Genomic DNA, 16,377 nt, shown 5'->3' with positions numbered 1-16,377 from the left:
AGGGGGCAGGAGAGAGAGAGAGAGGTTGGCAGGAGAGAGAGAGAGAGAGAGGGGGCAGGAGAGAGAGAGAGAGGGGGCAGGAGAGAGAGAGAGAGGGCAGGAGTGAGAGAGAGAGAGAGGGCAGGAGAGAGAGGGCAGGAGAGAGAGAGAGAGGGCAAGAGAGAGAGGGCAGGAGAGCGAGAGAGAGGGCAGGAGAGCGAGAGAGAGGGCAGGAGAGAGAGAGAGAGGGCAGGAGAGAGAGAGAGAGGGCAGGAGAGAGAGAGAGGGCAGGAGGGAGAGAGAGAGAGAGGACAGGAGAGAGAGAGAGAGCGAGGGCAGGAGAGAGAGAGAGGGCAGGAGAGAGAGAGAGAGAGAGGGCAGGAGAGAGAGAGAGAGAGAGGGCAGGAGAGAGAGAGAGAGAGGGCAGGAGAGAGAGGGCAAGGGAGAGAGAGAGCAAGAGGGAGAGGGAGGGCAGGAGACAGAGAGAGATAGGGCAATAGAAGGGGAACCTCTGTACCAGTACTCTCTGTCCCAGTGCAGTAAAAAGTGGTAGTCTTAATGTGGCATTAGTCAACACAGAGAAGAGGAAGTGGAAGAAGAGAGCTGATGTTCTCTCGCTGATGGAGGGAGAGCATGACCAGGAAGCAGTCCCCTTCTGGGAAAACATGGCAACGGTCTCCGCAGCGTTCCCTAATCTGCCTTGAGACATTCCAAACGCTCAGCTAGAACCCACCCCCTCCTCTACCCCATTCCACCCTCCACTCTACCATGGCTTGGCCTGTGTAGATTGTAGGCCTCTGGGGCAGGGTGCCTCTCTTCCAGCTGTCCCTCCCTACCCTTTCCCTCACTACCCTTTCCCTCACTACCCTGTCCCTCTTTACCCTGTCCCTCCCTCTCCTGTCCCTCTCTCTCCTGTCCCTTCCTACCCTTTCCCTCACTACCCTGTCCCTCCCTACCCTGTCCCTCCCTACCCTGTCCCTCCCTACCCTGTACCTCCCTACCCTGTCCCTCCCTACCCTGTCCCTCCCTACCCTGTTCCTCCCTACCCTGTCCCTCCATAACCTGTCCCTCCATAACCTGTCCCTCTCTCTCCTGTCCCTCCCTCCCTACCCTGTCCCTTCCCCTCCTCCATTGCCTGTTCTGACACAAACCAGCCCCGAAAGGCCTAGCCCAGACCTGGACCAGACCAGACCACACCAGGACCACGGCTGAAACAGTTGTCACTCCATAGTGGCGGTCTCCCTTGGTGCTACCCCCCTCCATCCCAACCTCCACCCCCCTTGGCCCCTGGCCCTGACACGGCCCAGACTAGCAACCCATTTCCGCCGCCTCCAAAGGCCTGCTTCCTCACAAACACTGAGGGGCTGAGGCTGGCTACGGCTCGGGGCTGGAGACGCACTGCTGGTGTATTTGACTAAGTAAAACTAACGCCGGGGTTCAGTCGTGTGTGTGGAGAAACCTCCCCAGCTGATTGGACTCAGGGAGGAGGGTGACAACAAACTCTTTCTTAGACTCACTCACTTTCCTCCCTCTCTTCATTCATGTGTATGTGTGTTCATGCAATACACCTCCAATCTCTCTCTCTCTCTCTCTCGCTCTCTCTCTCTCTCTCTCTCTCTTCAATCGTTCTCTCTTTCGCTCACACACACACACACTTTATCTGCTCTCTCTCTGATGGCACCATGCTGTGCGGGGTGTGGATTTATTCATTCTCCTGATCATCAGAGCAGCTCCAAGGTAAATAGTGGGTGTCAGAGATCCAATTTACCGTCCGGTTGTATTAACCATGCACCATGCCTCTGGCCATGCCTGGGTAATGGGCCTCTAGCAGGGGAAATGACCGACCACAGCCCCCCTCTCCCCACTGGTCCTGGTAATGAATCTGCATGCGTGGGTGGGTAGGTGGTGGGCTCAAGCACATCTGGATGGGAATGAGGTGATAAATCAGCGTTTGCCCTCGGTGCCCGCCATGCGATGCTCCAGTCACTGAGCATGAAGGGCAGCTGAATGGCAGGGGAGGAGGAGGTACGGAGCGTGTTCTGTTGTCCTCTATAGAGGCCGCAGGGAGAGACCATACTGTACACACAGTCCAGTTCACGATCTGATGGAAGTGGACTGTATCATCGTATACAAGAGATTTTATCATATTTTTGGTTGTTAAAATGTGATATCGGAGAAATGTTTATATATATATATATATATATAAAAGGATGATTTGGTATTTAATATGTATAGTATAATATAGGGATATATATGGTAAAGCTCTTGCCAAATGTATTTTGGATGAACACGACAGACCACAGCTAATTACACCGGCACAGATGTTCATAGTGGTCCTGATGGACTACCCCTCACACCCCAGGCTCACACACTTTGATCAATCACCTCCATTTAATCCTCCTGCTGGACCTGTGCCAAGCTACTAGGCTAGCTAGAGCTAGCGGCTGCAAACACCACTCACATTCACGCCGCGGACAAATACTGAAAGGGGTTCTTAATTGTGTCATCAACATTTCTATGCAAGTCTGAAATCGTCTTGTAAAAGTCCTCATCAAACAGTGATGCTGTGAAGACATTGGGTTAGCTAGCTAGCGCTTATTGCCATCTTGCCCTGACTCCCATTCCAGTGATGTAATGACTTGGGCTTTTCCTAGAACCCCTACATGCTTTCTCTGGTATTTCAAGATCCTCTTAGTGACTGTAGGACTGTGTCCCAAATGGAACCCTATTCTCAAATGGCACGCTACACAGTGCACTCCTTTTGACCAGGGCCCTATGTAGGGAATAGTGTACTATTTGGAATACACCCTAGATCATCTGTTTGTAATCGATGGCCCAGTCTAATGGTCCCAGGAGTGGATTTACACTAAATAAAGAGGGAGGGACAGATCCCATTGTTCTCCTCAGCTGTGAGAGGAGTGGGGGATCAAAGCTTGAATGGCAGAGAAAAGAAGGGTGGGGGAGAGAAAGGGAGAGCGAAGGAAAGAGAGGGGGAGGTAAGAGGCAGGGAGACAGACTGGGAGAGAGCGAGAGGGAGAGGGAGGGAGAGAGAGGGAACCAAAGCCCTGGGTTTTCTGACGCTCACATATCAACTGGCGTCGGTGGAGGCCTTGAGTCTAGGCCGGGAGATTTTCTCATACCTGTTAGAGATTAGGACCATCTTTTTTGTTTTTACTACACTGGGATCCTCCACAAAGGAAGGTAGGATGGCAGGCAGAGGCTGGAGTATAGGTCTGATCTGAAATGACTTCCACTTCCCTATGTAGTGACTTCTGACCAGAGTACAAATAGGGGTCTGGTCAAAAAAAAGTGCACTACATAGGAAATAGGGTGCCATTTCACATGAATCCCACGTATTAGTATACAGTAAGTATAGTCTGAGTCTATGGGCTTAACTGAGGCTTAACTCTCTTTTTCTTTCTTTCTCTCTCTCTCTCTCTAGTCTCTCTCTCTCTAGTCTCTCTCTCTCTCTCTCTCTCTCTCTCTCTCTAGTCTCTCTCTCTCTCTAGTCTCTCTCTCTCTCTCTAGTCTCTGTCTCTCTAGTCTCTGTCTCTCTAGTCTCTGTCTCTCTAGTCTCTGTCTCTCTAGTCTCTCTCTCTCTCTAGTGTCTCTCTCTCTCTAGTGTCTCTCTCTCTAGTCTCTCTCTCTCTCTCTCTCTAGTCCCTCTCTCTAGTCTCTCTAGTCTCTCTCTAGGTCTCTCTGTCTCTCTATTGTCTCTCTCTCTAGTCTTTCTCTTTCTCTCTCTCTCTTTCTCTCTCTAGTCTCTCTAGTCTATGTATCTCTTGTCTCTCTCTCTCTAGTCTCTCTCTCTAGTCTCTCTCTCTAGTCTCTCTCCCTCTCTCTCTCTAGTCTCTCTCCCTCTCTCTCTCTCTCTAGTCTCTCTCCCTCTCTCTCTCTCTCTCTCTCTCTCTCTCTCTAGTCTCTCTCTAGTCTCTCTCGTCTCTGGTTAGTTTCAGACAATAGGGATAAGCAGTGCCGTTCACAGCAACGTTTTCTCATGGAAATCCCATCTGCAGTCAGTACAGGCCTTCTCAATGAGATCACTCCCAGAGTCCAGGCCAACCCCCGGCTCAGACTCAACCACTGCAGTCTCACATAGTGCTCTTCTCCACACTCACTCTCTCACACGCAGTCACACACAGTCAGATTGCACGGCGCAGCAGTCTCTCACTTAACCTCTCTTTCCTGCCCAACATCTTTCTTTCTGTCCCTCTCTCCGTCTCGCTCTCTCTCTCAATTAAATTTCAATTTAAGGGTCTTTATTGGCATGGGAAACATATATGTTATCATTGCCAAAGCAAGTGGAGTAGGTAATAAACAAAAGTGAAATAAACAGTAAAAAAGTCAAAGGTGAACATTACACTCACAGAAGTTCCAAATGAATAAAGACTTATGTCTATATACAGTGTTGTAACAATGTGCAAATGGTTAAAGTACAAAAGCAAAAATAGATTAACATAATTATGAGTTGTATTTACAATGTATTGGGTTGTATTTACTCTCTCTCTCTCTGTAGCCCCATCTCACCTAGAGTACTCCTACACACACCTACCTCTGTTGCTGTATGTATTCTTTACTGTGTTGTGACCATACACTAGTACATCTCTCTGTCCTCCCAGCCCTGTGTTACCTTGACTCTGTGGGCCCTGATGTTGTCCAGCGCTGAGAGGCGGCGTCTCCTGTGACATTTATGGTCCTATATCTCTTAATTAGCGCCACCTAACCCGCCTGTCTGTCTCTCTCTCTGTTTCTTTCTGTTTCTCTCTCGCTCTCTATCTTGCTCTCTCTCTCGCTCTCTCTTACTCTCTCTCGCTCTCTACTGCTCTCGCTCTCTACTGCTCTCTCTCTCTACTGCTCTCTCTCTCTACTGCTCTCTCTCTACTGCTCTCTCTCTACTGCTCTCTCTCTCTACTGCGCTCTCTCTCTACTGCTCTCTCTCTCTACTGCTCTCTCTCTCTACTGCTCTCTCTACTGCTCTATTTCTCTCTCTCTCTCGCTCTCTCTTACTCTCTCTCGCTCTTTTTCTCTCTTTTTCTCTCTTTCTCTCTCTCTACTGCTCTCTCTCTCTCTCTCTACTGCTCTATTTCTCTCCCTCTCTACCTCTCTCCCTCTCTACTGCTCTCTCTCTCTCTACTGCTCTCTCTCTCTCTACTGCTCTCTCTCTCTCTACTGCTCTCTCTCTCTACTGCTCTATTTCTCTCTCTCTCTACCTCTCTCTACCTCTCTCCCTCTCGCCAGGCTGTGGAGGCACAGATCAGGAGTTTTGGACAGACCCCATGTCAGCTGCTCATCGAGCCACACCCACCAAGGAGCTCCGCCATGCAGGTGGTGAGTCTCGCACACACGTACGCGCGTGCTCACACACAGGCTGACCACCATACCATACCATACCATACCATACCCAATACCGTGCTCAATTCCATACCCAATACAGTGCCCAATACCGTGCCCAATACCATACTCAATACCGACCCATCTCCTCAGTAGTGTAGATAGAACCAGAGACACAATGGAATAGCCTTGACTGTCTCTGACTGCTAGCATGTTAAATGACTCTCTCTGACTGCTAGCATGTTAAATTACTTTCTCTGACTGCTAGCATGTTAAATGACTGTCTCTGACTGCTAGCATGTTAAATGACTGTCTCTGACTGCTAGCATGTTAAATGACTGTCTCTGACTGCTAGCATGTTAAATGACTCTCTCTGACTGCTAGCATGTTAAATGACTGTCTCTGACTGCTAGCATGTTAAATGACTGTCTCTGACTGCTAGCATGTTAAATGACTGTCTCTGACTGCTAGCATGTTAAATGACTGTCTCTGACTGCTAGCATGTTAAATGACTGTCTCTGACTGCTAGCATGTTAAATGACTCACTCTGACTGCTAGCATGTTAAATGACTGTCTCTGACTGCTAGCATGTTAAATGACTGTCTCTGACTGCTAGCATGTTAAATGACTGTCTCTGACTGCTAGCATGTTAAATGACTCTCTCTGACTGCTAGCATGTTAAATGACTGTCTCTGACTGCTAGCATGTTAAATGACTCTCTCTGACTGCTAGCATGTTAAATGACTGTCTCTGACTGCTAGCATGTTAAATGACTTTCTCTGACTGCTAGCATGTTAAATGACTCTCTGACTGCTAGCATGTTAAATGACTCTCTCTGACTGCTAGCATGTTAAATGACTGTCTCTGACTGCTAGCATGTTAAATGACTGTCTCTGACTGCTAGCATGTTAAATGACTTTCTCTGACTGCTAGCATGTTAAATGACTGTCTCTGACTGCTAGCATGTTAAATGACTCTCTCTGACTGCTAGCATGTTAAATGACTGTCTCTGACTGCTAGCATGTTAAATGACTGTCTCTGACTGCTAGCATGTTAAATGACTGTCTCTGACTGCTAGCATGTTAAATGACTGTCTCTGACTGCTAGCATGTTAAATGACTTTCTCTGACTGCTGGCATGTTAAATGACTGTCTCTGCTTTGACTCATACTAGCCCGTCTATAGTCTTTCCTCTCCCCCCCCATCATCCCTCCATCCTAACCCTGGGAAACGTAAGCTCTGATTTTGAACCCATCTCCTCTCGTCCTCGTGAGGGGTGAGGTGTAATTTTGGGTGTAGGGGTGAGGTGTGATTTTGGGTGTAGGGGGGCGGATGAGGGTGAATGGATTAGCACTGTGGAAACATGGTCCTGAGCCAAACTCCCACTCTACACCTTTAGACAGACAGACAAGGGGACTAGGGGAGAACCAGAGGGAGGAGGACCGGCTGGGAACAATGGCCCATAGGTGACAGGCTTTTAAGGGGCAGGAAGAGGGGTGAGGCGGGTGAAGGTGGGGGGGGGGGGGGGGGGGGGCTGTGGATGATGTGCCGACTTGAGCTCCCCAGAGCCCCCATTAGTGGGGTGGCCCTGTGGCGCTGACAGCTGGAGACCATTGGCACACACACACATATACACAAACACACACATATACACAAACACACACATATACACAAACACACACATATACACAAACACACACATATACACAAACACACACATATACACAAACACACACATATACACAAACACACACATATACACACACACACACATATACACACACACACACACATACACAAACAAACACATATACACAAACACACACACATATACACAAACACACACACAAACACACACATATACACAAACACATGCACAAACACATGCACTAACACATACACAAACACACAAACACACACATATACACAAACACATATACAAACACACACATATACACAAACACACACATACACAAACACACACATACACAAACAAACACATACACAAACACACACGCACATAGCGCTGTCCATATGCCACCCATGTTTACCAAACACCCCATTAGCTCCTCACCACATATCCAAATAATGCTATATTCATCCACAGGTTGGGAGTCTAGGGTTTCCCCCAGACCTGGGTGCAAATACTACTTGAATTATTTCAAACACTGTTAGCGTTTGCCTGCCTGGAGTGCTAGGTGGGTGAGGTTTGCTCTTTTTAAGGGAAGATCAGCTTTAATCTTTGCCGATAGAACCCACAATCTATCAAATTAATTGTTTGCATAATTTCTAATCCCCCTAATTTAGATGTTTTATTTCTTTATATTTTCCCCCCTACCATCCCTCCCTGATTAGAGTAAATTTAACGGAAAACAATACTTCTATTTCTATTTTCTCTCACATGACTATAGAAATAACTTTATATATATTCCTAACTTCCTCTCTCTGCAAGTGCTGGACTTTCACACACAGCGACCAATCCTCCATTAATTCTGATCTTAACTCCAACTAAAAGATTTACCCATCTTTTCCAGTATAATGGCATTTTATCATTTCCTTTTGAAATACATCCCTCACTGTGATGTCTTACGAGGATCCTGACTCAAAGCGAGCCACCGATGGACAGTACCTGAAAAGATGTTCTGTTGATTCTGTTTCCTCCCCTTCTAATGTCTTAATGAAATCAGAAATTGACTATCCTGGCCTGGCGTACAGTATACGATTAGTAACAGTATTAACTCTTCCACTCTTACAGTGCAGTACAGTAGGGTGCAGTACAGTAGGGTGCAGGAGGGTGCAGTACAGTAGGGTGCAGGAGGGTGCAGTACAGTAGGGTGCAGGAGGGTGCAGTACAGTAGGGTGCAGTACAGTAGGGTGCAGGGGGGTGCAGTGGAGGAGGGTGCAGTACAGTGCAGTAGGGTGCAGTACAGTGGGGTGCAGTACAGTAGGGTCGTGTGCAGTACAGTAGGGTCGTGTGCAGTACAGTAGGGTCGTGTGCAGTACAGTAGGGTCGTGTGCAGTACAGTAGGGTGCGGTACAGTGCAGTAGGGTGCGGTACAGTACAGTAGGGTGCGGTACAGTAGGGTAGGTTGCAGTAGGGTATGGTACAGTAGGTTACAGTACAGTACATTAGGGTAGGTTGCGGTACATTACAGAAGGGTACAGTGCAGTATGGTACAGTACATTAGGGTACAGTACAGTAGGGTGCAGTACAGTAGGGTGCTGTGCGTACTGTAGGGTGCTGTGCGTACAGTAGGGTGCAGTACAGTACAGTAGGGTGTGGTGCAGTGCAGTACAGTAGGGTGCAGTACAGTACAGTGGGTGCAGTACAGTAGGGTGCAGTACAGTAGGGTGCAGTACAGTAGGGTGCAGTACAGTAGGGTGCAGTACAGTAGGGTGCAGTACAGTACAGTAGGGTGCAGTGCAGTGCAGTGCAGTACAGTAGGGTGCAGTGCAGTACAGTAGGGTGCAGTGCAGTACAGTAGGGTGCAGTACAGTAGGGTGCAGTACAGTACAGTAGGGTGCAGTGCAGTACAGTAGGGTGCAGTGCAGTACAGTAGGGTGCAGTGCAGTACAGTAGGGTCGTGTGCAGTACAGTAGGGTGCGGTACAGTAGGGTAGGTTGCAGTAGGGTATGGTACAGTAGGTTACAGTACAGTACATTAGGGTAGGGTGCGGTACATTACAGTAGGGTACGGTGCAGTATGGTACAGTACATTAGGATACAGTAGGGTATGGTACGGTACAGTAGAGTGCAGTACAGTAGGGTGCTGTGCGTACTGTAGGGTGCTGTGCATACAGTAAGGTGCAGTACAGTAGGGTGCAGTACAGTACAGTAGGGTGTGGTGCAGTGCAGTACAGTAGGGTACAGTAGGGTGCCGTACAATAGGGTACAGTGCAGTACAGTAGGGTACAGTGCAGTACAGTAGGGTGCAGTGCAGTACAGTAGGGTGCAGTACAGTATAGTAAGGTACAGTAGGGTGCAGTACAGTGCAGTAGGGTACAGTAGGGTGCAGTACAGTAGGGTGCAGTACAGTAGGGTACAGTACAGTAGGGTGCAGTACAGTAGGGTGAAGTGCAGTACAGTAGGGTGCAGTGCAGTGCAGAAGGGTGCAGTGCAGTAGGGTACAGTACAGTAGGGTGCAGTGCAGTACAGTAGGGTGCAATATAGTAGGGTGCAGTGCAGTACAGTGAGGTACAGTAAGAGCTGCTGAGATGAGAAGGGAGCAGTAGAATAACGAGGGGAGAAATGGGGAGACACTTTCCTAGACAAATAAACGCTAGGTGGTTGAGCAGGACCTCAATTCCCTGTGGTGAGACACACGTACGTACGGAAATCCATTGGAAACTCGACCCCAGTACTGGAGCAGGAGGGCATATGAGTCCATCCTTTCAAGTGGTTAAAGGTGTCTTGTATGTAATTGTTTGGCCTCTCCGGTGGTGGTAGGTGGGCCTGGTGTGTTTGGACAGGTTTGACGTGTCCTAGACAGACTGATGTTCAGTGCCTTCCTCTTTCCATTCACACCAGCAGCAGATAAGGGACTTCTTTCTTTCTCTCTCTGTCCTTTCTTTAACTTGCACTCGCAATTTCTCTCCCTCTCTCTTTCTCTCTTCCCTTGTGCTCTCTCTCGCTCTCTCACTCCCTCTTCCTCTCTCTTTCTCTCTCTCTTTGACTCACCCCCATGAATCTTTTTACACCTCTCTTTGATGTGTCCTTCTCCACGTTTGTTTTCCTTCCCTCCCCCTGTCTGAGTGTGGTGTCAGACTCTGGTCCTGACATGTCCCCCTGTCTGAGTGTAGTGTCAGACTCTGGTCCTGACATGTCCCCCTGTCTGAGTGTAGTGTGGTGTCAGACTCTAGTCCTGACATGTCCCCCTGTCTGAGTGTAGTGTGGTGTCAGACTCTGGTCCTGACATGTCCCCCTGTCTGAGTGTGGTGTCAGACTCTGGTCCTGACATGTCCCCCTGTCTGAGTGTAGTGTCAGACTCTGGTCCTGACATGTCCCCCTGTCTGAGTGTAGTGCGGTGTCAGAATCCTATCATGTCCCCCTGTCTGAGTGTAGTGTGGTGTCAGACTCTGGTCCTGGCATGTCCCCCTGTCTGAGTGTGGTGTCAGACTCTGGTCCTGACATGTCCCCCTGTCTGAGTGTAGTGTGGTGTCAGACTCTGGTCCTGGCATGTCCCCCTGTCTGAGTGTAGTGTGGTGTCAGACTCTGGTCCTGACATGTCCCCCTGTTTGAGTGTAGTGTGATGTCAGACTCGGGTCCTGGCATGTCCCCCTGTCTGAGTGTAGTGTGGTGTCAGACTCTGGTCCTGACATGTCCCCCTGTCTGAGTGTAGTGTGGTGTCAGACTCTGGTCCTGGCATGTCCCCCTGTCTGAGTTGTCAGAGTATTCTAGTAGCCTGTTAAAACAACAGAGATTTACCTCAGTGTGCCTCTGACATTAAGCATGTATAGTATGTTCCCCAGCTCACTACAATCATCCTGCAAATGACTCATCAGTCTGAACAAATGGCACCCTATTTCATGTGGAGTGCACTTTTATTGACCAGAACCCTGATCAGAAGGAGTGCACTATGTAGAGGGAATAGGGTGCCATTTGGGACGCAAGATGAATAATGTGTGTGTGAGCCAAGCCAGTAAAAACAACTCTTATCAGTAGAAGTGAACTCACATGGTTTAAAGTGAGTGTCTTGACGAAGCTTGGCAGGAACAAATGTCAATTCTTATATGAAGATAAATACAAAATGGGACTTTTATTTGACCGTTTGTGGCGACTGATTGTTACCAATGATAAAAGTATCAAGTTCACTTCTGACCATTGTCATGTTAATGCGAATTTCCTGAAGAGACCTGAGCAAAGTCTGAGAATTTTGAGGAAGAATGTTGACTTTTCTCATTGTGAAAAGATAGATAAATAATGTCTGGCATGTACACGAGTCCTTATATTTAGAGGTTCAGTCCAAGTAACTGCTAGTAGACTCTTGATTCATCACAGATGGTGTAGAATGTCAGACTTGAGGAGGACTCCAGTACCCAGCAGCCCTCACTGACAGGTTATTAATGGTGCCACATTTGATGAGGCATTACCATAGAGATAGATAGAGCACTATAGATGGCTATAACCAATCACAGACGCCATAATGTAACGCAGATACAAAGATGAGTCCTCTATCTATCTGTATGGGCATTACAGAGACTTTTAATAGAGTGTTAGGGGGGAGCACTGTAACAACGTTAACATGGGGAGTTCCACAGAGGCGTTTTTCTCACACACACACACATACACACACACACACTATACCAATCCTGTGGATTTTCCTCCTCTTACGTTTTGTCTATTTGTTTGTTTGTCTTCCGTTTTAATGCTGAGACTTGTTGGTTCTTCCTTAGTAATTGACACAAACTTTGTCTTTAAGAAATAGTTTTCTAGTGTCTGTTTTTCTTGCCCTGACTTCTAATCGATGTTGTCATGTGAATAATGGTACTCTGTTTTTAGTACCTCAGCTTCTCTCCAGCTGGCCTCCTTCCCTTTCTGTAGCTTGGCCTCTGAGTGCTGCAACTCCATGCTAGCTTCCCAGCTAACTTTCTCTCTGTCCCTCTCCTCCCTTCCCCCCTCTCTCTTTCACTCTCTTTTCTGCGTGCTGCTGCTGCTCCTGCTGTTCCCTCTTCTCCTCCGCTGCTCCATCCCTTGTTCGCTCCTGCTCTTCGTCTATCCATCCTCCTCTCCCTCCTTCCGTCCATCCGTCCGTTGATCTGTCCATCACCACCAGTATGTCCTCCTGCAGAGCCCGTTGATGTTCACGGAGCAGATGCAGCAGGATGTCATCATGGTGTTGAAGTTCCCCAGCAACTCTCCCGTGGCCCACGTGGCCGCCAACACCCAGCCGGGCCTCGCCGCGCCCGCCATCATCACCGTCACCGCCAACCGCCTCTTCGCCGTCAACAAGTGGCACGGCCTGGCCGGTAAGAGGGGGATTGTAGGAAGTGGAGGCTAAAGTAGGATTATCTTGTAGAGGTCAGCAGGATTTTAAAAAAAAATGTAACCTTTATTTAACTAGGCAAGTCAGTTAAGAACAAATTCTTGTTTTACAATGGCGGCCTACCCCTGCCAAACCCTCCCCTAACTCGGATGACGCCGGGCCAATTGTGCGCCGCGCTATGGCTTGAAATGTACATTTAACCAATTCATTGAAATTCAACTCATATGTAGGATATGAGATATCAAGGATGTAAATGTTTTTATCATAAGTCTGATTTCATGTAGCACGTCAAGGACCGGTACACAGAGTAGAGAGTTTTGGAGCACACAGTTGAGGACTACACGTTTATCAACACACAGTATCGTATCCAAAGGCCTTCAGTCAGTATTTCTCTGTGTATCTCAACGAGAGCAGCCAATGGGCTTGTCTCTCATCTTCCCAGGACAGGACGTTGATTTCTGAGACAGTTGAGCGGTCCTCCTAAAAGGCAGGATCAAATGTGACACGTGCACTCTGCCAGCGTTAGGTTTCCCTTCCTCTTTGATGCATCAAGACCTCACTCCTCATGGTTTATTTATTAAACATCAACCCTGCTGTGGAATAACAGGGAAGGGGATATGGGATGAAGTCTGACGTTATGAAACTCAAAGACAATGAAGATTTGTAGATCTCCTTGAATTTGGAGCATTTTGTTTTGATGAGTGGATTTCATGTGATATTGTTTGTGGTTAGATCTTGAATTGTTATATTAGTGTTATTTTAACTTGTTTGTGGTACAAATCTGTATTATTAGAGGATGTTCAGATGTAAGGATTCACGATATTCTGTTATAAACTTGTTTATGTATTACTATGTATTATCAGAGTCTATTTGGAGCCACAGAAAACAGTTTTACATCTAAATGTGACTCTTTGGTAGAGCACTCTGGGGGACAATAGGCTTTGAGTGTGGCAAATTACATTTTAGCATCGCCCATATGGAACAGAAGCCAAAGTACTCCACAGGGCCAAATCACTGATATTAAACCCATCCTTCTTTCTGCATCCCACTCATTCCTTCCTCCCACACCTCTCTTTTCGTCTCTCTGTCTTTCTGTCCCAGGTCATCAAGGCTCCTCTGTGCAGGACCAGCAGTACCAACTTCCCGTGGAAATAGACCCCCTGATAGGTATGCCACTTGTCTGTGTGTTTGTATGTCGGTGTGTGTGCTCAAACGTGTGTGTGTGTGTGTCTCTCTGTCTGTCTGTGTGTGTGTGTGTGTGTGTGTGTGTGTGTGTGTGTGTGTGTGTGTGTGTGTGTGTGTGTGTCTCTGGGATTCATTGTGATGGCCCAAGGCAGTGTCCCTGGCCAGTAGCTTGCTGTTGTTTCCCAGCCCCTGCCCACCAACAGCCCCCCCCCCCCCCCTCCCCCGTCCTCTCATCCCCTGAAATAAATCCTCCACTCTGCTCTCTCTTCTGCTAAACCATTTGCATGCAAATTGGAATGCAATGAGCTGTGGCCTGGACTGGTATTTCATCATCAACCTCTCCCCCTCTCCTCTATCTCTCTCTCTCTCCATCTCTCTCTTTCTCTCTCACACAGTTTTTCTTACTCTCTCTCTGGTTTAATTTGAGCGGGGGAAAGGATCTGTGTCAGTATAAATGAATATGAATGCGGTAATAATGTGTGATTGAGAATGTGCGGCGGGCGGATGTCAGGACAATATGGGCGCCTCTCATCACTCACGACTTGTTGATGAGGAGGCGAGCAGAGCAGCGGAGCATTAGTGATGTATAGGATACACTGTCTGGGATAGAGTGGTCAGAGACAGAGCTCTAGTAATGTATAGGATACACTGTCTGGGGGAGAGTGGTCAGAGACAGAGCTCTAGTGATGTATAGGATACACTGTCTGGGAGAGAGTGGTCAGAGACAGAGCTCTAGTGATGTATAGGATACACTGTCTGGGAGAGAGTGGTCAGAGACAGAGCTCTAGTAATGTATAGGATACACTGTCTGGGAGAGAGTGGTCAGAGACAGAGCTCTAGTAATGTATAGGATACACTGTCTGGGAGAGAGTGGTCAGAGACAGAGCTCTAGTAATGTATAGGATACACTGTCTGGGAGAGAGTGGTCTGAGGCAGAGCTCTAGTAATGTATAGGATACACTGTCTGGGAGAGAGTGGTCTGAGGCAGAGCACTTTCGCTCTCTCCTTTATTGTTCTCTCTCTCCTCTTGTTTTCTCTCATTCTTCCTCTCTCTGTTGCTCTCTGGTTGCTCTCTTGCAAATGTTCTCTCTCCTTTTCTTCTCTCTTTCTCTGTCTCGTTCTCTCTCTCGTCCAAACACACGTTTCCTCTAACGGCTGTCTAGTTAAAATGTCATTCCCAGCAGCTCATCTCCATCCAGATCCATTTCTCCCCTTTTATGACCCTCCTCTTTATATACTGTGTGTGTGTCATATCAAATCAAATTTGATTTGCTTTGTAACCAACAGGTCTAGACTAACAGTGATATTCTTACTTACGTGTCATTCCCAACAATGCAGAGAGAAATAAAATAGAGAAATAATAGAAAAATGCCGATACCAATTAATCGGCCAATCTTTATTTATTTATTTGTAATAATGACAATTACAACAATACTGAATGAACACTTATTTTAACTTAATAGAATACATCAATAAAAATCCATTTATCCTCTAATAAATAATGAAACGTTCAATTTGGTTTAAATAATGCAAAAACAAAGTGTTGGAAAAGAAAGTAGAAGTGCAATATGTGCCATGAAAAAAAGCTAACGTTTAAATTCCTTGCTCAGAACATGAGAACATATGAAAGCTGGTGGTTCCTTTTAACATGAGACTTTAATATTCCCAGGTAAGAAGTTTTAGGTTGTAGTTATTATCGGAATTATAGGACTATTTCTCTCTATACCATTTGTATTTCATATACCTTTGACTATTGGATGTTCTTATAGGCACTTTAGTATTGCCAGTGTAACAGTATAGCTTCCGTCCCTCTCCTCGCTCCTATCTGGGCTCGAACCAGGAACACATCGACAACAGCCACCCTCGAAGCAGCGTTACCCATGCAGAGCAAGGGGAACAACTACTCCAAGTCTCAGAGCGAGTGACGTTTGAAACGCTATTAGCGCGCACCCCGCTAACTAGCTAGCCATTTCACATCGGTTACACCAGCCTAATCTCGGGAGTTGATAGGCTTGAAGTCATAAACAGCTCAATGCTGTGAAGAGCTGCTGGCAAACGCACGAAAGTGCTGTTTGAATGAATTCTTACGAGCCTGCTGCTGCCTACCATCGCTCAGTCACACTGCTCTATCAAATATCAAATCATAGACTTAGTTATAACATAATAACACAGAAATACGAGCCTTTCGTCATTAATATGGTCGAATCCGGAAACTACAGTGCCTTGCGAAATTATTCGGCCCCCTTGAACTTTGCGACCTTTTGCCACATTTCAGGCTTCAAACATAAAGATATAAAACTGTATTTTTTTGTGAAGAATCAACAACAAGTGGGACACAATCATGAAGTGGAACGACATTTATTGGATATTTCAAACTTTTTTAACAAATCAAAAACTGAAAAATTGGGCGTGCAAAATTATTCAGCCCCTTTACTTTCAGTGCAGCAAACTCTCTCCAGAAGTTCAGTGAGGATCTCTGAATGATCCAATGTTGACCTAAATGACTAATGATGATAAATACAATCCACCTGTGTGTAATCAAGTCTCCGTATAAATGCACCTGCACTGTGATAGTCTCAGAGGTCCGTCAAAAGCGCAGAGAGCATCATGAAGAACAAGGAACACACCAGGCAGGTCCGAGATACTGTTGTGAAGAAGTTTAAAGCCGGATTTGGATACAAAAAGATTTCCCAAGCTTTAAACATCCCAAGGAGCACTGTGCAAGCGATAATATTGAAATGGAAGGAGTATCAGACCACTGCAAATCTACCAAGACCTGGCCGTCCCTCTAAACATTCAGCTCAAACAAGGAGAAGACTGATCAGAGATGCAGCCAAGAGGCCCATGATCACTCTGGATGAACTGCAGAGATCTACAGCTGAGGTGGGAGACTCTGTCCAT

General features: G+C 47.1%; 1 protein-coding gene across 7 annotated transcripts in view; it reads left to right on the top strand.

Annotated features, from left to right (window-relative positions):
- Positions 1–16,377, top strand: part of LOC110497375 (lipopolysaccharide-responsive and beige-like anchor protein) — a 328,302-nt gene that overhangs the window by 271,120 nt on the left and 40,805 nt on the right. For 5 of the 7 annotated variants that reach the window (XM_036954299.1, XM_036954301.1, XM_036954298.1 and 2 more), the window contains 3 exons: positions 5,218–5,307; positions 12,082–12,274; positions 13,393–13,458. In XM_036954299.1, the coding sequence (XP_036810194.1) occupies positions 5,218–5,307; positions 12,082–12,274; positions 13,393–13,458 (349 nt within the window). The remainder of the gene's footprint in view (positions 1–5,217; positions 5,308–12,081; positions 12,275–13,392; positions 13,459–16,377) is intronic. The other 2 variants (XM_036954302.1, XM_036954300.1) reach the window with 1 other exon arrangement.

Source organism: Oncorhynchus mykiss, chromosome 19 (genome assembly GCF_013265735.2).
Source record: "Oncorhynchus mykiss isolate Arlee chromosome 19, USDA_OmykA_1.1, whole genome shotgun sequence".
Taxonomy (NCBI): domain Eukaryota; kingdom Metazoa; phylum Chordata; class Actinopteri; order Salmoniformes; family Salmonidae; genus Oncorhynchus; species Oncorhynchus mykiss.
Note: the sequence above shows the minus strand (reverse complement) of the source record. Positions and strands in the feature narration are given on the sequence as shown.